Here is a 24,370-nt window from a genome sequence, read left to right as displayed (position 1 = left end):
GAACCAGTATCTCCTACAGGCACAGCCTGTTCCCAGCACTTCAGACAAGCAAATGCTTCCTTAGTTATTCCTTTTTCTTGGCAAACTGGCACGAACCTTCGGTGGTAGGTGACGTGCCCCTCCTTGAAGTCAAACTTGTGCAGCAGTGCCTGGCCATCGAAGAGGTGGTAGAAGGGCTCTGAGCCCACCTCAAACAAGCCAGGACCACATCTCAGGAGGCTTCCTCGCAGCCAGGTGGGAATCCTGCCTGTGGGAGAGGCAGTGTTGGGGTGGGCACGGCAAATCAGACCAAGGATTTTATTGTGACAGCAAGAAAACTGAAAATTTCAACTCATTTTCTAATTAAACTTAGTGTTTAAATGCAAATGAGCTCTTTAAGCTCTGATTTCTTCACCTCCGTACCTGCTGTGGACCAAGACATTCAGTAGTGAAATGTCTTAAAGAGTTCTTCACCCAATCTGACCTTTCTCTACCCCAAATCCAGCCCTGTGAGCTCCTTCACATCCAGCCTTGCAAAGCCTCTGAGCCCTGGAAGCCCCTGAGCTGCGAAAACAAAGGAGAGCAGGAGGAGATGAGGCCCCAGACCAACCTGTGACATGGGCAGTCACTGGAGAGGACAACTCCTCCACTGTCTCAAAGAGCTTCTTGTAGCCTCCAGCAGGATGCTCCACCCTGAAAGGGGCACAGCTGGGTGAGCCCAGAGCAGGGGCACAGCTGGGAGCCCCCTCCCAGGGAGAGATGGATCTTTCTGGATGGAATGATCCATGACTTGTAAAGAACTTGAGGAAGGAGAAGCACTTTTCCATGGGAAAAGGCTCTGAGGCTCCAAACAGCTACTGAGAACTGTCCTGAGCACAAGGAAGGACAGGGGACATCAAGGGGACAGCCCAACAAATCCAGGATACCCAAATCATCAGAAAGCAAAATCCAGCTTGTATCTCCCAGCTCTTGGAAATGCCTTTTTTTTTTTTTTTTTTTTTTCCCCAGCAATTTTTTGTTGGGTTCCAATTTTATCTGCTGCAAAGCCATGAAGACACACCAGGCACAGGCTGTTGAGCTCTGCCCAGAGCAGCTGTGGCTGCCCCTGGATCCCTGGAAGTGTCCGGGACAGGACTTGGAGCCACCAGGGACAGTGGAAGGTGTCCCTGCATGGCAGAGGTGGCGCTTGCTGAGTTTTAAGGTCCTTCCAACCCACCCATTCCAGGATTCCATGATTCTACTCCAAATTCTGGTCAATCCTCTGGAACCTGGAGGTGAGCCTGTTCCCGCAGACCGGAACCACAGCTTGGCATGGGATGTGTCAGCATGGGCACATGGAGACCTCCCCACTTCTCCTCCCCTCCAAACCCTCCAGCCCCACAGCAGGCCTAGCCAATGCTCCATCTGGGATGTGCTCCTACAGAGAGGAGCTTCAGGAATACTCACTGGCTGTACATCCTCTCTGATGAAGGGCCTGAACCTCCAGAGGCAAGCACAGAGCCAGAGCTGTGCTGGGTATTTATGGGGTGCTGAGCCCTGCCCAAGGCAGCCCCATCCCAAAACAGCCCCCACCAATGAGAGCACCTCAGGAACAGAGCCGGCTTTCAGCACCAAAATCCTCCCTGCGCTTTGGGAGCTTTTGTCCTGCTGTTCACACAAAAAGGGGCTTTCACTGTTTTTCTGAGACCTAAATTCTTCCCAAGCAGAAGTGATTACAAGGAAAAAAAAAAAAAAAAAAACAACCCAGGGAGGAGTGAAACGGAGCGTGCTGGAGCTGTGCCGGGAGCTGGCATCGGCACTCAGTCCTGCAGGGACCATCCTGCCTCCTCCAGAGCCTCACCCAGGAGTGACTGACACTGCAGACACCAAGGGAGAAGAAAATGCCAGTGTCAAACATCAAGAGATTTCCTGAGGTGGGAGGACTCACAGGGATCACTGATCCAGCCCCTGGCCCTGCAGACACCCAACATTCCCACCCTGTGCACCCCTGTCCAAACCCTCCCGGAGCTGCTCTGGCAGCCTCGGGGCTGTGCCCATTCCCTGGGGAGCCTGGGCAGTGCCCAGCACCCTGTGGGGGAAAAACCTTTCCCAAAATCCAACCCAAACCTCCCCTGGCACAGCTGCAGCCCTTCCCTGCCTCCTGTCCCAGGGAGCAGAGGTTGGAGCTGTCCCTCAGGAGGAGCTGCAGCCCCTTGAGGTCTCCCCTCAGTGTCCTCCAGATTCATCATTAGGAACCACCTCTAGGAAGTCACCATTTATGAAAACACCAGTGCTGTAGAGTCATTTCAAAGATTTGCAAGGTCTGAGTTTGCTGCTGTCCCCTCACAGGCAGAGGATGAAGGTGTTTTATCACCACATCCATTCCCTCCCATGCAGATGGAAACAGCTCCAGGGATCCAAACTGGGGTGAGGGGACAAAGAGACATGAAACATGTCCCTGTTCCATTTGCTGCTACAGCCAGCACGTGAGGGTTGGCTTCTTTCCCTGCTTTTGTTTGTTTGCTCCCTCTTTCAAGGCAGTGTTTGGACAAGGGTTCATTTAAGGCTTCTCACAGAAAAACCAGGATACTGCACTGAGATCTTGATTGAGACCTCCCTTTAACCCTTTCTGTTAAATAACTTATAATTTCTCCCTTTTTTCCCATTTTGGTTAAGTTCTGTCAAAACCTTAGAAAGGAACATTAAATAACCTGGATCAAGAACAGGGAATAATGAGGGCAGGCCTTTGAAAGCCAAATCCTGGGAAATGTGAGCTTCTCACCTAATAAGTTACTTAACTGGAACACTACATAAACAAAGCATTTATGCAACGTGGAATGGGGTAGGGAAGCATTGGAAGCAGGTTCAGGCAGGTGCTGAGGGTTGGAGGTGGTTGGTTACAGATGTTCCAGGGCAGGAACAGCTGCCCCCTGCCCTGAAAACACAAAGTTCCCCACAGGACATTAAGGCATCATTAATACAGGGTCAAAGGAGGTGTATTTGGGGCTCTCATTTACAAATTTTTTTTTTAAAAAAAGAAGAAAAACGGTATTTTTCTCAGAAGCACAGAGGTACCAAGGAATTCCTGGCTGGGAGGGTGGCACAGGGTGCCCAGAATCCCTGGAAGTGTCCAAGGCCAGGCTGGAATAATCTGGGATCGTGGCAGGTGTCCCTGCCCATGGCAGGGGTGACACTGGAGGGGATTTAAGGTCCCTCCCAACCCAACCCAGTCTGTGAGCTCAGAGCCATGCAGTAGATATAATTAATAATAATTAATTTTCTCAAAAATATTCCTGCAGATTTAAACTCCTGTGGGGGAACCTTTATCTTATCATAATTAATAGGCAAGTTCCTAACTCTGGCCAGGGAAAATTAGTGTGTTCTGTTCTGACTTCATGGATCATCCATCACTCCTATTTTGAGAATCACACCAACAGATCCAAAATGAGTTTTCCATGAAAATATACAGAAGTCAGATATACACTTCAAGTCCTTTAATATAAATAAACATCAAAAAGTTGATGAGGCTTTTACAGATGATATTAACCGAAGCATTTATGGAGTGAGATAATAATTTATTTATGATGAACTAGCACTCCTGAATCTGAACTCGTGGAAGCTCCTTTGTTTAAAGACAAACATTTTGAGAACAGAAAAAGGCACTTAGTAACAACACACACACAAATAAGAACTGCAATAAATGGCACAAATTCCTGACCAGGCATTTAAAGGTTAGAACAAGAGTCAGGTCATTAGTTTTCCATAAAAAAAATATATATAAGTTTTTGGTTAACAACAGCTTAATGTGTACTTTCACATTTTCCTATTCCAATATATTGTAATAACTCATAAACAGATAAATATTTTTCTTTGAAAAGTTATTCCAAAGTTTCTGCACACACACACACAAAAAGGTATTTTGGCACTTTCCAGCACAGAGTCCATGTAAACATTTCCTCTTTCTCCAGCACAGCCACCACCAAACTCCTGCAGCAACTCCTTTGGTGAGTCCCTCAGATTCCAGCAGGGAGAAATGGCTCAGGTGTGGTGAAATCAGTACCTGAGGCTGCGAAATTTGGGTTTCCTGAGGCTCAGCATGGGCTGTTTGATGGTGGGTTTGTTGTCCAGGAGCAGAGCTTCTGACTCCGTGGTTGGGAACCTGCTCCTGTAGATCTGGGGATATTCCTTCTGGAACTGCAGCACACACAGGCACCAATGACAACAAAATCCCACCAAAACCTCCAAAATTAATCTTCTGTGAGAATGTCAGAAATACACTTTAATATAAATATCAAAAAGCTGATGAGGCTTTTACAGGTGATATGAACAGAAGCATTTATGGAGTGAGATCAGCATTTATTTATAGAAAAACTGGCACCAATGACAAGAAAAATCCCACCAAAAACTCCAAAATTAATCTTCCATGAAAATCTCACAAATACATTTCAAGTCTTCTAATGGAAATAAATATCAAAAAGCTGATGAGGCTTGTACAGATGATATGAACAGAATGATATGGAGTGAATCATTTATTTATGGTGAACTGGTACCAATGACAAGAAAATCCCAGATTCCATTAAAACTCCAGCTGTGCCAGAGCACACTCCATGCCTGTTGTGCCTGCAGAGCTGCCTTCCAGGAATTCCTTGGATAAATGTGTTTTATCCAACAGGAAGCCAAGATTCAGCCTGTTTTGGAAGGGTTCTCCCAGGAAAGCTTACCACTGATTCCATGAAAATGAAAATACCTGTGATTTGGACATTTTGCCTGTTTCCCCATGCAAGACCTCAGGAAGGGATGAAAAAACCTGTAAATTCATCTGAATATGTGCCAAACCTTTCCTCTGAGGGATTCAAACCTTTGTAACTTTGGTGTTGACACAATTGGGACCTTACCCTCTACAAAGTGCCATGAATTTGGCTTTTCCCAAGAATTCCCAACATTTCCCATGCAGCAGGTCCAGGGCAGTGCCCATCCCTGTCTGGCACTGCTGAGGCACCTCCAGTCCTGGGATCATTTTTGGGTTTCATTTCCTTCCCTTTCCCCTGCTGCTGTGAATCATTTCTTACCCCTCACTTCCTCCAAGCTTTAATCAACCATTCTTCTTTACATACACCAGTTTTGATGGTCTTGAAGCAAACCAGACTCACTTTTAGAGGCCCAGAAAGTTTCCAAAACACACGTGGAAAGTCAGAGCTGCAGGAGGGGCACCAAAGCCAAGTGTGGCTGCCCTGAAAAGCTGCTTGTTCCAACGGGAGTCACAAGACTTGCTTAGGAGATTCCAGGACAAGTACAAAACTATTCCATTGGGCAGAGAGACTTGCCAAAGGAAAGAAAAACCCTCCAGGATTAAATCCTGCCAGAAGTGCTGTGTTTTAGCCTTACTATTAGGCAAGCTGTTGGTAGGCCAGGGAAGTGCAAGATAATCTTGAGTGCTGTAAATGTTACAAAACACAAAGCCAAGGCCACCAAAGAAAACGTTTCAGGATTTTCAACACAGAGAGTTTGGTCTCTTCAAGCCAAAAAATATTGCTTTTAACACCTACTGAATTTAAGCCCACCTATGGCATGTTAATGGTGACTTGGATGGGCAGAGCAGCACAGGGATCCAGGCTGCAATTCCATCAAGAATCACTGAATGGAGAGCAGGAGCTCCAGCAGAATAATTTAATGTTGATTTTACACCACAGTTTGAACATCACTGCTGCCAGTCAAAGGCTGGATTATTATGGAGTGGTTTGGGATGGAAAGGAGCTTAAATCCCATCTCATTTCACCCCTGCCATGGCAGGCAGGGATACCTTCCACCATCCCCAGTGTCCTGCCTGGCCTTGGGCACTGCCAGGGATCCAAGGGCAGCCACAGCAAATCTGGGAATTCTACGCCAGGGCTTCCCCACCCTCACAACCAGGAATTCCTGCCCAATCTCCCATCCAGCCCTGCCCTCTGGCACTGGGATCCATTCCCTGTGTCCTGTCCCTCCACCCCTTGTCCCCAGTCCCTCTGCAACTCTCCTGGAGCCCCTTCAGGCCCTGCCAGGGGCTCGGAGCTCTCCCTGTAGCTGCTCCTCTCCAGGTGAGCACCCCCAGCTCTCCCAGCCTAGATCCAAAAGATGCAGCATTAAAAACCATCTTTAAAATCCCAAGCAGAGCACATGAAGCACTCCAAAGCTCTTGAGCACAAACATTGCTCAGCACATTCTGCTCCTCTCCTGCCCTGGGCTCTGGTGCCTGAGCCTTCCCTCACAAAGGCACTGCAGAAGCAGATGAAATAAACTCACCTGTTTTAACTTTTTCTTTTTGTCCTTCACAGAGAGGTTTTTATCCTTGATGATGTTCTCTAGGAGCTCTGCCACTGCAGCCTGTGAGGTGGAGACCTTTTGTTCTTCAAACTCCTGAGGAGTGATTTGTTTGCAGTAGGAATACGTTGGCAAGATGGCACAAATGTCTTCTTTTTCCTCTTTGCACTGAAAGAAAAAGGGCTTTGCATGCACCCAACTAGTCCTGGACTATCTGAGTAAGTACCTAATAAACACCCACACCCACTCACAAGCTGCAAAACACTGTAATTAATATCTATACATTCAAATTGCCCTGGGTTTATTTGCGTTTTCCCAAGTTCAGAAGTAGCGATTAACAAATGAATTTGAACTGCTCTCATGGCACCAACCTGAGCCATCTTCATGTACTCCAGGTGATCCCACACTGCAAGCTGCAGGTAAGTTGGGACTTGGAATATTTCCTGCTGATGATCCATCAGGAAGGAAACCAAACGTGTGGAAAGCAGCTCATCCAGGTCTTCCTCCTCTGCACAGCGCAGGACACAGCGGGAAAAGGTCTGGATCAGCTGGAAAAGTTCAGCACAGCTTCAGTGGATAAAGCTGTGGGATTGATTTCCCTCCACTCTACAGTGGCACAAATCCTCCCATATCAACTTCCAAGTATGGTCACACAAGGAGGAAAAGTTGTTGATCCCTCATCTGAATTAAAGTAATTTCTTCGGAATTGAACAGCACTTTCAATTAAAAATACATATTCTAAAAAGGTACTAGCAGAAAAAGGCTTAACCTATAGAAAAATGAACATCTTCAGAGAACTGGAGAATAGAATCCTGGAATGGTTTGGGTTGGGGCAGGGACACCTTCCACTGTCCCAGTGGCTCCAAGCCCTGTCCAGCCTGGCCTTGGACACTGCCAGGAATACAGAGGCAGCCACAGCTTCTTCCTATTTCTAATCTAAACATAATCTTTAATTGGTCATCTTGAGCCAAGTGAGGTGATTAAAACCTGCAAAGCCAACCCAACCCCGACCAGCTTTAAACTGGAATGAGATGGGCTTTAAGGTCCCTCCCAACCCAAACCAGCCTGGGATTCTAAACGGCAGCTGGGTGAAGAAATCAGACTGAGGAATCATCTGCATTCTTTGAAGAAGAGCTTTTCCTTCCCTTACCAAGGTCCTGGTGCCCATGGCATCGTGCAGCCGTGGCATGTCAACGTTGCCACTGACCCTGGCCATCATCCTCAGCAGCAGCTGCAGCTTCCTGCGCTGCGGGGGTGGCAGCAGCAAACAGCAGATCTGCAGAGCTTCCACTGCAATTCTCTCCAGGTGAGGCTGCAGGAGATCTACAAGTTAACCACAGGGACAGTTGGTATTAAGGTTTGAACCAGCCTGCAGCTTATTTTTACCTCAGTAGCACAGATTTCTTATTTTTCAATGTGATTTTTTTATGTTTCAGAGAAACCAGCTGTAACACTGAAGACAATTTATTGACCTTTGTGTGGTCATCCTCAACTTCCTTCATTATGGTGCAATTAGGACCACAATACAATTAAGGAATGGCACTAATTATTCCCAGAAAATAACGATTTACAGAAGAGGACATCTCCAACAGGCAGGTGTGTGCAGATTCCCTGCCCCTGTCACTTACCTGAGCAGAAAGGCAAATCACTGACACATCAAGCTCATACTCCAAAGATACTACACACTACTGTTTGTTAGCAGAGCTACAGCAGTTTAAACAATTTAGCCAGCAGATTTTCTTTAAAAACCCCACCAATCCACGCTCTGTCCTTATCCACAAACCTAGCAAGAGTGGCAGAGGTGAGGGAAGCAGGGGTTAGTGAGGCCACACAAGCAGGCAGTACAACATGCTGCAGAGAGCCCTTACTTGTGCCAGCCAACACACAAGGGGAGAAGGGGACAGAGCCTCCTGACAGCTCTGTGCTGCTCCTGCAGAGTCTCTTTTGGATGCTGATGGCCACGGAGGGGCTGGCTTTTCCTTGTCCCCAGGGCTGTGGGCGCACTGTGATCTCAGCCCTGGGTGTGTGGATGGCACTGCAGCTCCTGGAGCTGCTCCTGCCCAGCAGGCTCAGGGAGCAGCGTGTCCCCTTGGATCCGTGGCTGCCACCCCACAGCTGCTCCCTGCAGGGAGAAGGGGCAGGGACCCTCCTGAGGCCTTGGCTCTGGCTTTGACCTGAGTTATCCCAGCCCAGCTCCAGCCCTGAGTTCACTCTGTGCTCCTCCAGCAGTTCTCTGCTTCTCACAGCGCCTCCCCTGAGGGGGGCATATCCTCCTTTATCACACACACTTTGAGCAGCAGCTCCAATTCTTTCCAAGGAGTAACACCTTGTCCTAAATGCTCCAGGTGGCTCTCGGTCATTTCTGAATCCTGCAAGATTCTGGCAGCTCCCTCCCATCGGGTTCCCAGCACTGCCTTGCTGACGGGGCAGTTTGTGCTGCTGCCATTTCTTTCCATGTTGGTTTTGGGCTCTCAGCTCTTCTGAGGAAAACCTCCTGGAAGCTTCTCCTTTCTCCTTGTCAGACTCTTTGAGGAGCAGGCTTAGGAGAAGACACTCAGTGGACTTGAAAGAGTTCAAGTGAGGAGTTTTTGAAGGCTGAGGGTCACATTTCTCCTCTTGGACAGAACGTTTTCCACTGCCCAGATCAGGAATTTGGATGTAGCCACAAATAACTATCAGGAAATGAAAGAGATGTTAAAGATGCAAGTGGTATGAAAATGACCCAGTTCAGAGAGCTGCTAACTGGGCAGACAGAAAACAAAGCTAAGATATTAATTAAGATATTAATTAAGATATTAATTAAGATATTAATTAAGAAGACTTTAGCTCAGTCCCAAAGCAATTTAACAAGGTCATTGCAACCAACATGCAAGAACAAAGACAAAGGTAACACTGCAATAGTGAGGAGCAGGCAGAACAAGCACAACTTTTAAGGTTTTTGTTATTGAATATGTGGAATGTGAGCTGAAACAGCAATTTAAAGAGAAATAATAAGGCAGAACTACATTTTAATTAACACTAATACAGAATGGAGCAGTGATGATCCTCCTCAGGTTGGAGCTCCCACACAGATCAGGGGCCAAGCTCTGCTGTGAATCACACATTTGTCCCCCAGCCAATCTGAACTCAGAGCTCCCCTCACTGTTTCTACATTCATACCTACCTAAGATATTAACAAAGAGCTCATAGTATTCAAAAGTAAGCAATGGCTCAGGAAGACTGAGAAAATAATCAGCAACTGTTTTGAACACATCCCTCTCAAAGCCATTGTAGGTGGCTTGGCTCATGTCATTGTTCCTGGGCCCTGAAAAGAGGGGAAGAAAGGAAATTCACACCAAAAATCCACAATCCCATTAATAAAAGAAATTTTTGAAGATCAGCCTAAATTTATTCTTGTTTCACAAGCAAAGAATCCTCTCAGCAATCCACCAATATTGTGTTTGGCATGATTTGTAAGCAAAACCAGCCTGAGAGATTCCAGGCAGCCACTGAAGAGCTGTGCTCAGTTCTGTTCCACACCAAGAAAATAAATAAAGAAAAATTAATCTATGGTCTTTATAGGTTCCTCAGCAAAATAATAACCAACCCTTGGTATGTCCCTTCATTTCCAAAGCACAGTGATCCCACTTCTCCCACAGGGAGTTCAAGCTCCTTGAGCAAAAGGAAGCTCAGCACATGGAAAAAAAAGCTCATTATCTCTGGTTTCATTTGAGAGGCACTCATCTAATTAATTGATAGTTGATTGTTTGAAAACCAAAGAAAACTGATCTCCCCAGAAGTGTAGGAAATGTTTTGGTCTAACTAAAAGGCAGGGACTGGAAAAGCAAGGTCCCTTTCACTCCTGAAGAAGTGCATTAGAGGAAACCACCCACAGGTTTTTCCCAGTTTCTGAACTGAAACATCACAGCTGATTTCACACACACAAATATTTCCCTTTTAATTCTCAAAAGAGGTTTCTGGAACTTAAAAGCTTTTCAGTGACTTACAGTAGGCCAAGCACTTCATGGCTGACAGCACCCAGTGAGGGAGGTCTTCTGAAATCCAAACAGATCAATGCATTATTTAAACGTGCGCTCAAATAATTAATAATGCCTCATACACATTAAATAACATTTAAAGTACAAAAGATTAATTTTAAAATCGATTTTAAACATTGCTACACCTGTCATTTTGATAGGATAAAAGAGAATAACTTCAAGCTGAAGGTGAGTGGGGTTAGATGGGATCTTGGGAAGGAATTTTTGGCTGGGATGGAATTCCCAGAGAAGCTGTGGCAGTGCCCAAAGCCAGGTTGGAGCAACCTGGAACAGGGGAAGGTCCCTGCCCATGGCAGGGGTGGAATGGGATGGAAAGTCCCTGAGCTGTGCTGTGCTTTGGGGGAAAAATGCGTAAACCACAGACTGTGAAACAGATTAATTGTTATTTATAAATAAAGAATCTTTAAGCAAATCCAGGGAAATCAATGTCACCTGCTTTGTCCTGCAGGATCACCACCCCGTGTTTGCTGGTGTTGTTCATGTTGTACATGACAAACTCAGGGATGATCTGGGCTGGCTGCAGAACTTCCTCCAATGAGGGCAGTCCCAGAATGGTTTGCAGACTGGGGGAGGAAAAGGGAAAAAATTTGCAAAGGGTGAAGGAAAACAAGTTCTTTCCAGATCTATTCAAAACCTCTGGATGAGCTGACGTGCTGTTTGGTAACTTCTCCTTTTCAGGAGGACAATCTGAGGACACTTCTCCCTGGGACAAACAGCAACAAGCACCAAGGAACAGCACCTGTGGTGTTTAAAATCTATTTATCAGCACACCATCAGAAATTCCTTAAATGCAACAACCCAATATGTTAATAAAGAGATTAGGAAACCTCTGTACGCAACAGAAAAAATAGTTTTAAAAAGAAAAGTAAAAAGTAAGTATTTTAAAGTAAAAAAAAATACTTAAAACATAGTTTTAAAAATTAAATTGCAAAAGCTTGCTTGGGCTATTTCAGACTAAAGTGCTGTGTGTAATTCATCACTTACTGGATCTGGATGATATTTCTCCATGTTTCTTGCACATATTCCTGGCTTATTTCCCTCCTTTGCAGTGTGTCTTCCTTTTTTTCTTCTGTTACATCAGCTTTTGGTCTTGGTAAGTTTTCCTGAAAACGAGTGGTTTATACTGTAAGATAAATGAGCCTCTTGAAGCAATTAAAAATTAGAGAAAATTGGAATTAGAAGAAGAGGGCATTCTGTGGAACATTAAATTCCACATGAGCCAGGGAGTAACCTGCAGCCTCAGCACTGAAATGGAAGCACACAACTAAAAAGAAATGGGAAAAAAATCCTCCTGATCAATCCCAAAATCAGCAATTTAAAAAGGAAAGCCACCTCAAATCCAGATGTATTAATATGTGAATTATCCTCCTTTAGGACTGGAACCTAAATTCAGAATTTATGCAAAAATCTCAACTGAATCAAGAGCCACACCTACAACCCATCTTCTCCAAAAAGATGACCAATTAAATGATTTGTGCCTTTTATTTGTCCCCTAAAGAGAAATTAAATTTCAACAAGGTCATATTGTGCAGATCATTTCTAGGACTTCACCTTCCAGCCCTCCCAATATTTTAAAATCCCTTAGCAGGGATAATTCTGCACTGAGACAAAACAAAATAAAAACCCCCCTCACATGAATTTATTTCCTAATATTTCTCAAATCCTGAAGTCCAAACTATTTTTGATTAAGGCAAGATGCCACAACAGAGCAGTGCCACTAAATTTTTAAAGAATAAAGACAATGCCAGAACTGCAATGGTGGAAGGAACAGAAGTTATTACCACAGACTGCAGGAAGTCCTGTTTTTTCAAAGCCCTCTTGGATGAACTGGGCAGTTTAAAAAGCTTCCCTTTGTCTCCAGAGAAGTTTTCCAAGGTCTCCCTTGGTGGGCTTGGTAGAGGTTTGACTGGAGATGTTGGAGGAAATCTGTAACGAACGGGGGAGATGTTAAAGACGTTCAGAATTGATCTTTAATCAAATAAATTACTTGACAAAAAAAACCCCTTCTGAGTCCATACCAGCGTGATTCTGTCAGATTCACTAAAAAAAGGGAAAACACTGATTTTATTTGGGTTTTTTAAAAATGTATCACACGATGAATTAGCTTTGGGCTGTTTTTCTTGATGCCAAAGCCAAGCTGAAGGTGTTGGCACGGCCTGAGCCCAGAACGTGAGAAGTGAGGGCCATTAATACGTTTAATTTCAGAGCTGTTTGGCTCTGCTTCCCACTCAGACTTGGTGCAAAAGGCCCAAGAGAAGCAAACCCAGCAGGCAGCTCCTACAACACCCTCTGGCTTCCCTCCAAAGCACTGCAGTGCAGTTTGTATCCCAGCAAAAACCTCGGACAGACAAAACCATGGACACACACACAGGAGCAAAGAAAAACACTCAGAGGAGCAAAACGGCCCTAACAATTAACTTTTTGCCCAACACGCTCAACCCAAAGCAAGCTCTCTGGGAGAAGAGAAAGAACTGGGATCACTGAGCATTTTTAATAAAAATGTTTAACCTGAGCGGGAGGAGCGTGGAATAATTTTAACCTCAATACCTGTACAGAGCACCGTTGTCTTCCAGATTCTCCGTCCCCCACCTGCCCTTGATGTCCTCGATGACGTGGTTCTTGAGGAATTTCCGCAGGAGCTGCACGGTTTGCTGCCGGCTGACGTCGGGCCCGAAGCTGCTGTGGCCGCGGAGCACCTGGTGCAGCCAGTCCGCGGCCTCGGCGGCCGTGAAGCAGCTGCCGTGCGAGCGCAGCCGCTGCCGGTGCCGCCGCACGGGCATCCCGGCCCGGAAACACCGGGTCACCTCGTTCCACTGCGGGCACAGCGAGCGGCCACCGCCCGTTGGAGCCGCGGCCCTGAGCGCGCACATGTCGCGACAGCAGGGCAGCGATATACTGCGACAGAGCGCAGCGCGTGGGAGGTCTCTAGGCAGCCCCATGTCGCGAGGGTAAGGGGATCCCAGGGCACCCACGGGATGTCCCTGAGAGGCCGATGTCGCGACATCATCCCACGGCTCCCCCCATGTGGCGATAGCGGGCAGGGCATCACCGGGCACCCGCAGACCGAGAGAGCGGACACGGGGCTGGAGGGCTGCAGGTACCCACGTGTCGCGACAGCGAGCAGGGGGTGTCCCCGAGCATCATCACGACAGCAGGCAGGAGGGTCTCAGGGCACCCAGATGTGCACGGCGCATCCCTAAGCGCCGCCTCAGTCGCGACAGCGGCCCCGAGGGGCACAGCCACCTCCCGCCCCGCAGCGCTCGCACGGGTGCCACGGGCGCCCCGCTCCCTCCGCGACAGCCGTACCCCCGGGTCCCGCGCGGCCCCCCCGTCCCGGTGCGGCAGCAGCCCCGCTCGGTGCTCACCAGCCTGGTGGCTCGGTACGGCCCCGGTCCCGGTCCCGGTCCCGGCCCGGCCATGGCGGCCCCTCCGCCGGGGAGCACAGCGCCCCCTGCCGGCCCGGCCGCGCGCCTAACGGCCGCCGCCGCCGCCCCACCGTTCGAATCCGCCGGCGGCCGCTGATTGGCCGAGACGGCGCACGCGGCGCGTGACGTCAGGCGGTGGGCCGGGCTGAGGGGGCGCTGAGGGCCGCGGGTTCGGATCCCGCTCTGACCGCCTTCAAGGCCGTAATTACCCAACAGTGATTAACAGCAATTACAGAAATTCGGGAATCTCAGTTCGGGACTTAACAGTCATTAACGTGATGGGACAGCTGGCCCCGCCTCATGTCAGAGCTGCTCCTGAAGTGTAGGGGGTGGGATGGGTGGGCTTTAAGGTCCCTCCCAACCCAAAGCAGTCTGGGATGCTGTGGAGTGAGGAGGTTTGGGTGGGACACCTTCACTTCGGTTTTGTCAGCATTTAACCCCTCTCTGCAGTGAAGGTTATTCTGGGTGTGGCCAATACAGAATTGTCCTCAGCTCCAGCTCTCCTGCCTTCCCACAGGAAATTCCAACAGCTCCAGGGTCACTCCAGCCCCTGATTTTGAACACAAGGAGCACGTGCACATGGGAATATAAGCAAGGAAAGGGAAAGTATATTTTAATTAAAATTATTCCAGTTATTTCCACAGCACATGATTTTTTCAAGTGACAAAAATTCCTCTTTAGAAAGTTATAATTTACCACGTGTTGGGTTTCACTTAATTAAAAAAACAAAAAACAAAACAAAACAAAAAACCAAAAAAGAAACCAAAAAAAAATCAAGAGAAGAAAAAGCTCTTAAGCAAATCTCCAACCTAATTAAAATAAAGACTGAGCTCAGTCGAGATTTTGAGCTGAGCTGAGAGGTGAGAAGAGAAAGAAAGAAAGACCTGAGAGCAGTAACAGGACCCAGCCCTTGTGCCCAAACCCTGCAGCACCAGCAGCAGCACAAACCCTGAGCTGTGCTGGGAGAACTGGGATCCCATTCCCGGGGTGCCCAGGGCTGCTCCCACACAGCTCCTGGCTCCAGGGAGAGCCCAGGCTGTGCCCAGCACACCCTGCACAGCCAGGGACACTCCCAGGAGCCCAGGCTGCAATTCCCAAAGGCAGAGCAAGAGTGGGTTGGTTCTCCATGTCCTCGTCCACAGCCACGTCCAGTTCCAAGTTCCTTTTTGACCCTCGAGGTTTATGCAAACTGCAGGGAGGAAAGGCAGGGATCATTGTGCTCTGCCCCTCCATCAGACACACATTTTTGGGGGAACACCCCACTCACCGCAGCCTCCAGGGCCTGGTCCAGGTCTGCCAGCAAATCCTCCTCATCCTCCAGCCCCACCGAGAGGCGGATCAAGGTGTCACTGATTCCCAGAGTTTTCCTTTCCTCCTCAGGCACTGAGGCGTGGGTCATGATGGCCCTGCAGGGATAAAAAGGAGCCTTTTTCCTAAGAATTTGGGACTTTTCTGAGTAAAAGCAGCCCGGGGGGTTCCCTGCCAGCACCCCTGAAATGGCAGCAGGAGCTGACACCTCTGTGCCACTCCTGTGACCCCACAGATACAAAGAGCTCCTGGCAGCAGTTCCTGGAAATGATGGGAATGCTGACAAGTCAGGGAATTGCATCTCCAGGTTTTATTTCCTAGACACAAATGATTAATAAGAAGTGGATACTTAAAAATCTGGACCTGGAACAGGAGAGAATCCTATTCCTCTTCCTTCCAGAGCTTTTTTTTTATTGCAGTATCAAATCCCTGGTTTAATTTCTGGTTTCTCAGATCCCTTCTCAAACTGTCCCACATGACTCTGGAGGGTTTATTCTCTCCAGCTACAGAGCAGATAGGCAAGAAGGGATTTCCCCTGTGCTCAGTCGCTGGCACCAGCTCCTTTCAGCTGCTGGAGGGGTTCAGGGTGTTAATCTGAAATCATTTGTGTTAATCTGAAATCAATAAGTGAAATGATTGAGCATTTAAATACAGTCATTAATTTCCACGTACATTTTCTAAAAGGAAATTGGCTTTGAGTAGAAGAATGCAATTCCATGAAAATCCTGTTTTGAGCAGTTTAAAGCCCCCAGGAGGTCCTGCCAGGGAGGCACCTGGGTGCACACAGTGCCCCTGGTGTGAGCAGGGAGCAGGGCATTCCTCAATCCAAGCTGCTCCTTATCCCAACTCTCAGCAGCTTCTGGGATTGTCTTCATGGACACGGACTGTGCCTCAGCCCTCCAGGCAAACTCCCTCCATCTCTGGCCTCTCACAGAATTCCCTCCCTCTGGAATCTCCCCTGGCCTCCTGCTACACAACAGTCCCTGAGTTTTGCTCAAGGCAAACCAGCTTTGGGGGCTGGAAAACTGTGGGGATTTGGTGGTGCTCTGCAGCTCTTTGAGGCTCTGAAGGTGGAAGGATGAACTTACGGGTGCTCTGCCAGGCTCTCGAAGCCACCCAGACTCTCAGCCAGGGCAAACACCTGTGGGAGAGAGGGAAAGGAGTTTTCATCAGGAGTGGGAGGTTAGGGATACATGGAAAGAGAGCTCAGAGAATCAGGGAATATCCTGAGCTGGAATTGCCCACAGGGATCGTTGATCCAGCCCCTGGCCCTGCACAGACACCCCAACAATCCCCCCCTGAGCACCCCTGGCAGTGCTGTCCAAACCCTCCTGGAGCTCTGGCAGCCTCGGGGCTGGGACCTCTTCAAGGGCATTCAGGAAAAGGAAACTTTAGAGACTTTTGTTCCCCAAGCTTTTCTTGGTCCTTGGTTGGACCCAAGCAACCATTCCCAGAGCCAGGGGCTCCCTCTCTGCCCACGAGTCAGGGCCTTCCTCAGTGGCTTTCCCTGCTAAGGACACTTTGCCATAGCCAGCAGGGCTCAGCCCCAGCTCCTCAGCCCTGCAGAAAGCCCTTTAGCAGCAGTTCTGGGCTGAGCTGGACACACCTCACCCTGGGAGCAAACAAACACTTCCAAGGGGCTGAGGAGTCCCTTTGTTCCCTCTCGTTAACCTCATGGACAAATTACCCAATTTAGAATGGGGCACACCCAAAGGACTTGGCAAGAGAAGCCACTTCCACCCTCCCCTCAGCAGGGCAGGTTCAGCTCCCTCTGAGAATCATTTTATTGCCCTTTACCTTCAGGTTCTTGAGGAAGGCAGAGGCATTTTTGATGTTCCCTTTGATGTAGAAGGTGATCATCCCAGGACAGCCTGTGCTCTGCTTCTTTGTCAACTCATACTGGGGGTGAGAGGGCAGCCCTGGAATGGGGAGAGTTGGGGGAATTCCCAGTGAATTCCAGTGCAGAGCTGGGGCAGCTCAGCCTCACCTGAGTGACCCAGTCCCGGGGCACCACAGCTCCCAAATCCCTCCCTGGGGTGTTCCCAAATCCCGGCCCACCCACCTGGGTAAATGACCTTCTCCACCCGGCGATGGGATTCCAGGAACTTGGCCACAGCCAGGCCGTTCTGGAAGTGCAGCTTCATCCGGACATGCAGAGTCTTCAGGCCCCGGTTGCAGAGGAAGCAGTCGAAGGGGGAAGGAACAGCTCCCAGGGCTGTGGGAACAGAATTCCACAGATTTCCACAGACATTTTCACAGATTTCCACAACAATGTTGGTGGTTTGCATTCAGCAAAGCCAAACACGTTCCTCATCTCCAGCATCTCTGAGGTCAGAACAAGTGGGAGGACACCCCAGGCAATCTCTGCTCCTCATCTCCCACACTGGGGAGTCAATTAATGAGGCCAATTAACAGGCTCAGGCCTCAAGGATTACATTTATTGGGCACAGTGCACCTTCACTGCTGTAGGCAGAGGACACAACCCCGCACAGGAATTTATTCCTGATAATGAAGAGGCTGGAAAGTTGTTGGAATCATCAGAGACAGGAAAATTCTGCACTGGGCACGTCCTGATGGGAGAGTGAGTTTCCAGTTGCAGGTGGGCACCTCAGTGGTTTCAGGATGTGCCCCAGCACTGTCCTGAAGTGCCTTGGGGAGTGGAGACCAATGTCTCTCATTTTATTGGAGGTTTTATTGGAGGTTTTATTGGAGTTTTTATTGGAGATTTTATTGGAGATTTTGTAATTGGACTTTTCTCAGTTGTGCCCATTCAAGTCACATTCCCAGGCAGATTTCCCACTGGTGTGCATGCCCACCCTCCCCAGCAGAAGCTGTGGATGTGAGCAGGATTCCTGTCAGGAATTCCCAGTTTGGACTTACAGTTCTGCAGGAATTTGAGCCTCTCATAAAGATCTTCCCTGTTAACAGAGACCAGGCCCATGAGAACATCACTGTGCCCTACAAGTGACAGGGGACAAGAATGGGATCAGCCACTCCAGCTGCTCCAGGGTCCTGCACAAACCCCCAGGTGTTAGTAAAATCCCTGGGACACCTCCCACCATCCCAGGCTGCTCCAAGCCCCAGTGTCCAAGCTGGCCCTGGGCACTGCCAGGGATCCAGGGGCCTCCCCACCCTCCCAGCCAGGAATTCCCTCCCCACCTCCCACCCAACCCTGCCCTAAGGATGTGCTCAACTCTCACACTCACCATTGATGTATTTGGTTGCAGAAGTCATACAAATATCAGCCCCCAGGGACAAAGGACGCTGGAACAAAAGGAAAATAACATCAGAAATCAAGTTTGGGTTCATTCCCAGCCATCCAAAGGGCTGTGAGCTTACACAGGAAAAAAGAGTGGAGGGACAAACACAAAACCCTGAGGATGACAACAGAACAAGTGCTAAAAGCAGCAGCACAGGGAGGCACTCTGGATTCAGGGTAAGCACAAGAAGATGGGATTTAAAAGCACTGCTCCAACTCCCACAGGCTCCAGGGAGAGGAGATTGAGCACATCCAACACACGGTGCACAGCTGGGGAAAAACAGTTCTAGAGCTCAGCTGGGGCAGGGACAAACCATGGCATCTACCCTAAAAAGTGCATTTCCTCGGGAAGTGAAGGACTCAAACTGCCAAGCAAAAGAAATGCTTTGTTTGTCAGGTGTTGGAGATTCTGCCCTGGAGGAGCTGAGAACAGTGCCAGATTTTTAATCAACCACTAATTAAGAGACTTTGCACATGCTATCAACACGAGGTGATGAGCAGTGCCAGATTTTTAATCACTCACTAATTAAGGGACTTTGCACATGATACCAACACATTATAAAGAGTGAGGGGCACCACTGTTAAAACTTAACAAAGCAGACAGATGCAAAGACTGCTGCTGCCACATTAAACAGACTCTCACCCAGGAATGTGGAGATGCCCAGCCAGAACTATCATGGAAAAGGCCTTTTACACTCAATATTGATGGACAGATCACTGTGAAATTCTCCTTTTCTTAGCTCAGTGTGGTACCTCATCTAGTGCTCCCACCAATTAATCATTAGCACTGGCTTTCTTTCCACACCTGGCTGCTCCAAACACATTAACCACCACCCCGTGTTCTTCCACAGGCCCTTTCTGGAGGAAATTGGGAATTCTGCAGTGAATAACACACTGCAGGTCAAATCCCCAAGGCTCTGCTATGTCCCAGGCCAACTGCAGAGCTAAGCATTAACACTTTCTGCAGAGTTAATTTAGCAAGATCACAGTACCCTGAACAAAACCAGGTACTTTGCACTCCACAAAAAGGGCGACTTTACACCTACAACACCAGGGCTTAGCTTGGTCTCCTGAGAAACAGATCTGATATAATCCCTTTTCCAATCCCTTTCCCAATCCACCTGCTTTGGGGCAGGTGACACACCTGGAAGTAGGAAGACATGAAGGTGTTGTCCACTGCCAGCAGCACCCCTGGGTGCCTGTGCACCACGTCCGCGCAGGCTTGGATGTCGATCACCTTCAGCGTGGGGTTCGTGGGGGTCTCCAGCCAAACCAGCTGCACAAACCCAAAAAACCTCCAGGTCAGAGAGTTCCCAGTGCTGGGCTGAGCCCCAGAGCTCGGGGTGTGCAGTGGGGGCAGCTCCCCGTGGGGTTTGTGCAGTGGGCACGGGCAGCGGCCCCGCCACAGCGACCAGCGGCTTCAGCCGCTTCCTCCAAGCTCAGGGAGGTTTCCCTTCAGCTGGGCTTGTGCCACCCCAGAGCATCCCAGCTGGAGAAGGGCCCACACAGCCAGGACAGAGCCTTTTCCCAAAGCCTTTCAGCTGAGCTCCCTTCCCCTGGAGCAGGGATCACCCACCCAGTGCACATGGAGCAGCTCCGGCCCCTCTGCTCCTTCTCACCTTTTCCCTTTTCCCTCTCTCTCCAGGGGTTTTGGCCCTTCTCAGGATGTTCTCCACGAGGCAGCACACTGGGATATGCTGGATCCAGCTGTGCCCCAAGCTTCCCCCACCTCAGCTTGACACACTTCCAAACTCAACAGTAGCAAGGATAAAACAATTGAACATCCCTTCAAAATCCATTTCCCCTACCTTGGTCTCTGGTGTAATTGCAGCTTCCAGGCATTTTGGTTTTGTGCAGTCAACAAAAATGACTTTCAAATTATTTTCACAGGCTACTTTCTGGAAATATCTGTTTGTGCCTTAAAAAACCCAAAAATCACAAAATTACACAACCTCCTTAACTTTCATCCCCTGCTCTCCAGCCTCTTGCATCGTGCAGGCACAGACAGGAGGGCACAGCTTCATGCTGCACACCACAAATGGCACATTTCTATTTTCTTTTTTTACACAGAGTTTCAAGACTGTTGCAGTTTTAATGATCACGAAATAGTAATAATGTGAATATGGGATCAGAGTGATGGATGAAGTACTTGAGATCAATGTGGGGTTTATGATCAGTTTAGGAAATGAATCAGAGAAGAAGAATCAAGGGGAAGACTCCAGCTACTGTTTCCCATCATTCCATTAAAAATGATTCCTTCCTGTCTTCCCCTTTCCCTGGAAGATCAGAGAATCCAGCAGCACCAGTTGATCAATGGATGTGCAGCACTCACTGCCAGGAAACACTGCCTGGATTTAAAATTACTGATCCCCAGGGACTCAGTTTTCCACCTGAGCACGGATGGAACATGGATTCTGTGAGCTGAAGGCAACATCTGAGTGATGTTTGGGTGGTTCTTTTGAGAGAAACCCTTTCTTTGTCACAAACCAAAGCAGAGGAGAAGCAATGAAATTCACCCCTGCAGAGCCCAGCCCAGGCTGAGGCTTTAATGGAATGGGCTCTGCCTGACAGAACCCCCCTGAGCCCCCCTGAACGAGGAACTGAGCCCCTGCCCTGCCTTAATGACTCTGGTTAATTGAGCTGGGGGCAGGGCTGAGAGGGAGAGCAGCAGAGATTCCTGCTGTCCCCAGGGCCCAGCTGCACTCTGGAGAAGGTCACCTGGCAGGGCAGAACTGAGATAGGAAAAGCAAATGTGTTTGTGTTGGATGTGCCCAAGCCCAGGAGCTCACTGGCCAACAGTCACCATTCCCAGGGAGGGCAAAGGGGATTCCTTTCATTTCCCAGCCACTGCTGGGAACAGCCACCAGTGGCTCTGGAACCTGCCCTGGGCAAGAGCCAGGCTGGCTCTGTGTGAGGGCCCTGAGCAGGGACAGCTGAGCAGTGGCACAGGTCACCCAGCCAGGACACTGGTGTCACCCCAGGGACAGCTGAGCAGTGGCACAGGTCACCCAGCAGGACACCCGTGTCACCCCAGGGACAGCTCTGCTGAGCAGTGGCACAGGTCACTCAGCAGGACACCCGTGTCACCCCAGGGACAGCTGAGCAGTGGCACAGGTCACCCAGCAGGACACCAGTGTCACCCCAGGGACAGCAAGGCTGCCCTGGGAACTGCTCTGAGCTCACCCTGCTGAAGGATCTGGCCCAGCTGGGGACACTCTGCCTCTGGGGAGTGATTGGGAGAGGGGAATGATAAAAACAGCCTCAAAGAACAGTGAGGTCCTGTGGGGGAAATTCAGAGTTCCTGAGAGCTACAGACAGGTTTGATCCCCTGCACAATGCAGACTGAAACCACAGGGTGCTGTACCCACCTCCATAGACATCATCCATGCAGACAACTGTGTCCCCTGTCTTCAGCAGGTGACAGATGTTCAAAAGAGCTGCTAAACCAGAGGAATAAGCCAAGCCTGGAAGAGAGAGGACCCAGTGTTTGATGTGACACAACAAGTCAGATTTACCTTGGCCTTCCTCGCTTTGCCTCTGAAGAGAACCTGATGTGTCACTGTCTCACTGGGAACGTGGAGCCAGTGAAAGCAGGAGCTTGATGTGCACAGCACAGACCCAGCACAGACACTGGGACAGACTGGGAAAGGACTGGGAAAGGACTGGGAACAGGGGCTGCCTGTTCCCACTGCCTCCAGTGCTGCTGCACAAAGACGGATCCAGCTCAGCCCAGGATCCATCAGCCACAGTGAGGAAGCAGGAGAGAAACCCAGGGATGGAGCTGGACTTTTCTGGACAGGAAATGTTGGGCTCTTCCCCACCTTGGAGCTGTTCCTGCCCACAGCCAACAGCCAGAGCCGTGGTCACAGAATCCTGGGATGGATCCCAAAGCCCACCCAGTGCCACCCCTGCCATGGGCAGGGACATCTCCCACTGTCCCAGGCTGCTCCAAGCCCTGTCCAACCCATGAGGTGCTCACAGTATTTGGCTCCATCCAGGGCGGCCACAGCCTTTTCCAGGCAATCCCGAGTGGGGTTCCCAGACCGGATGTATTCATAACCCTGGGGTGGGAATAAGAAACAAACATCAGAGAGAGCACTGGGAAGGTCTGGGATAACAGCAGGCTCCTCAAAGAGTCCTGGCTGAGGGCATCCAGCTCCTCCCAGAGCAGCAGGAGGGTGTCCTGGCACAACACCCAGCTGGCCCCCCACCAGAGAAAGGGGCCTGGGGAGCACTGGGGCAAGGAGCCACGTTCTCCTGCTTCTCCCCAGACACCCATCTGTGGGCACTGTGGGGGAAAGAACCTGGGCTGCACAGGCCAACCAACCTCAGGGTGCCAGGCTGGCTCAGGCTGGAGGGGACCATGAGGGTGCCCTGGTCCCACTCCTGCTCAGCAGGGCCAGCACAGGGCACAGGACCTGTGTGTCCAGACAGTTCTGGACATCCCCAGTGAGGGAGACTCCACAAGCTGTTTGGAGGGAATTATTAGGGAAAATGTGTGTCCATCTCCATCACATCCACAGGGTACTGGCCAAATCCTCTCATCAGTTCTTGAGAACCCACATGCTTCTCAGTGCCACAGTTTTTATGCAAATTCTGGAGGAATTTAATGAGGACAATACCACTCATGCATGCACGGATGCAGTTGTTACCAAGTGAACCTGCTGAGCACCCTGGGATTTGCCTGCTTTTAGGATTTCTCTTTAATGTCAACTTCCTCATAGTCAGGAATCCTGCAGATCACTCTGGCAGAGCTCCCGGCAAGAACATGGATCCTGTCATCAGGATGTGGATACAGCAGCGTGACTCCTCCTGAGGGCCTCCTCAGCACAGCTGGGATTCTGTGTGGAATGAGGAATCACAACGCAAATTCCTCCTGCCCGACCAGCACAGCGCGAGTTTGGAGCAGGTGCTGATTTAGGAGTGGCAGCTTTGTGTCACGTCCTGTCAAACCTTTCCAGCACTTTCTACGGGGCATCCACAAAATCCTTAGGAAATATTCCCTCGGTTTGGAAGGAAAAGTGAAGCAGGCTCTTACACAAAGTGTGTGTAGTGGAGCAGGGATTCTGCACGGGCGCTGGGGCGGATGCAGGGCAGGGAAAGCCTCTCAGATTCCCGGCTCCGAGCAGCCCTTGGAGCAGCATCCCTGCGAGCCCGGGGGCACTGGGTGCTCCTTGCTCCCCTTCCCCTGCCTTTCACACGGGAATAATCCCAACCTCATCCCAAGCTCTCCCGATCCCCTGGGAACACAGAAGCCCAGGCTGGGTCAGGCTGGAAGGCAGCCCAGGGGCTCCTGCGGTGCCATCGCTGCTCGGCAGGGCCATCCCGGAGCACAGGGCACGGGATGCGAGCCGGCGGCTCTGGCACGGCCCCGCTGAGGAGACTGCAGCGCCTGGCTGGGCGAGAGCTCCGCTCCCCGCGGTAAGAGATGCTCGCGTTAGCCCAGGAGCTGCCACGTGGGGGAACATCGGCGGCGGCAGCTCCGTGCCCTTCCCAGGCACCTGCCGCCTCCTGTTCCCCGTGCCGGGCCACGCCGGATGCTCGTGGCCCCCCGGGTGTGCCCAAGCCCGGAGAGGGTCCCGGTGTCCCGGTGGCGGCCGCACTCACCGCGTGCTCGCCGGGCGCTCGCTGCTTGAAGGTGGTGGAGAGCGATATGGGCGGCACCACGGCCCCGGAGCGCCACTGCTCGGGCTCCTGGCCGGCGTGGATGGCGCTGGTGGCGAAGTGCTTGAAGGGCGGCAGAAACTCCTGAGGCCCCTTGCCCGCCATGGCCGCGGCTCTGCAGGACCGGCCCTCAGCGCTCCGGGGGCTCGGCGGGGGCGGAGCTTTCGCGCCTCCTCATTGGCTGCGGTGCCGGTAGGGCGGGGCCGCCGCGCCCTCCCATTGGCTGCCGGTGGGGTGGGGCCCGCCCTGCACGGGCAGAGCCCGCCCGCTGGGGGGCGCCCGCGCGCCGTGCGCTGCGGGGCCGCTCCCGGAGCTCCTTCCCGGGATCCAGGGGCGCCTTTCCCTGGGAATAACCGGGAATAACCCGGCAGCACGCTTCTGATCCGGAGGGGAGCAGTGTGCTGACTGCCCGGCAGCGCTGC

General features: G+C 50.4%; 2 protein-coding genes across 3 annotated transcripts; both read right to left on the bottom strand.

Annotated features, from left to right (window-relative positions):
* Positions 1 to 3,439: 3,439 nt before the first annotated feature.
* On the bottom strand, positions 3,440 to 13,741 carry DEPDC1 (DEP domain containing 1). 2 transcript variants are annotated; one of them, XM_066325320.1, is made up of 12 exons: positions 13,658 to 13,741; positions 12,840 to 13,105; positions 12,074 to 12,218; positions 11,277 to 11,395; positions 10,725 to 10,855; positions 10,242 to 10,289; positions 9,419 to 9,559; positions 8,124 to 8,927; positions 7,406 to 7,578; positions 6,627 to 6,803; positions 6,238 to 6,423; positions 3,440 to 4,152 (listed from the first exon to the last, which is right to left on the bottom strand). In XM_066325320.1, the coding sequence occupies exons 1-12, from the start codon at positions 13,709 to 13,711 to the stop codon at positions 4,012 to 4,014; spliced, it is 2,385 nt and encodes a 794-aa protein (XP_066181417.1). In that variant the 5' UTR covers positions 13,712 to 13,741; the 3' UTR covers positions 3,440 to 4,011. The 2 variants fall into 2 exon arrangements, with proteins under 2 accessions (XP_066181417.1, XP_066181418.1); XM_066325321.1 differs by lacking the exon at positions 8,124 to 8,927.
* A 562-nt stretch (positions 13,742 to 14,303) lies between these two features.
* On the bottom strand, positions 14,304 to 24,100 carry LOC136365053 (cystathionine gamma-lyase-like). Its single transcript, XM_066325318.1, has 12 exons — positions 23,892 to 24,100; positions 22,264 to 22,345; positions 21,653 to 21,748; positions 20,093 to 20,202; positions 19,429 to 19,560; positions 18,232 to 18,289; positions 17,906 to 17,983; positions 17,088 to 17,240; positions 16,823 to 16,944; positions 16,114 to 16,166; positions 14,985 to 15,123; positions 14,304 to 14,906 (listed from the first exon to the last, which is right to left on the bottom strand). The coding sequence occupies exons 1-12, from the start codon at positions 24,051 to 24,053 to the stop codon at positions 14,898 to 14,900; spliced, it is 1,194 nt and encodes a 397-aa protein (XP_066181415.1). The 5' UTR covers positions 24,054 to 24,100; the 3' UTR covers positions 14,304 to 14,897.
* Between the last annotated feature and the right edge of the window lie 270 nt (positions 24,101 to 24,370).

The sequence above is a fragment of the Sylvia atricapilla genome, chromosome 9, assembly GCF_009819655.1.
Source record: "Sylvia atricapilla isolate bSylAtr1 chromosome 9, bSylAtr1.pri, whole genome shotgun sequence".
Taxonomy (NCBI): domain Eukaryota; kingdom Metazoa; phylum Chordata; class Aves; order Passeriformes; family Sylviidae; genus Sylvia; species Sylvia atricapilla.
The sequence above is the reverse complement of the archived record's forward strand: the minus strand, read 5'-3'. Positions and strand labels throughout refer to the sequence as shown.

What these genes read in the sequence shown, in the direction of transcription:
- LOC136365053 (XM_066325318.1), bottom strand. Translation starts at nt 24,053, where the DNA reads ATGGCGGGCAAGGGGCCTCAGGAGTTTCTGCCGCCCTTCAAGCACTTC. An exon ending in CATGGATGATGTCTATGGAG is followed by an intron (nt 20,203 to 21,652) that starts GTGGGTACAGCA and finishes GGGTTTTTTAAG; the next exon opens with GCACAAACAGATATTTCCAG. An exon ending in GCTCAAATTCCTGCAGAACT is followed by an intron (nt 17,241 to 17,905) that starts GTAAGTCCAAAC and finishes CTGTTCCCACAG; the next exon opens with CCCTGGGAGCTGTTCCTTCC.
- DEPDC1 (XM_066325320.1), bottom strand. Translation starts at nt 13,711, where the DNA reads ATGGCCGGGCCGGGACCGGGACCGGGACCGGGGCCGTACCGAGCCACC. An exon ending in AGAAATATCATCCAGATCCA is followed by an intron (nt 10,856 to 11,276) that starts GTAAGTGATGAA and finishes TTCCTCCCCCAG; the next exon opens with TCTGCAAACCATTCTGGGAC. An exon ending in GATCCTGCAGGACAAAGCAG is followed by an intron (nt 10,290 to 10,724) that starts GTGACATTGATT and finishes TTTGGATTTCAG; the next exon opens with AAGACCTCCCTCACTGGGTG.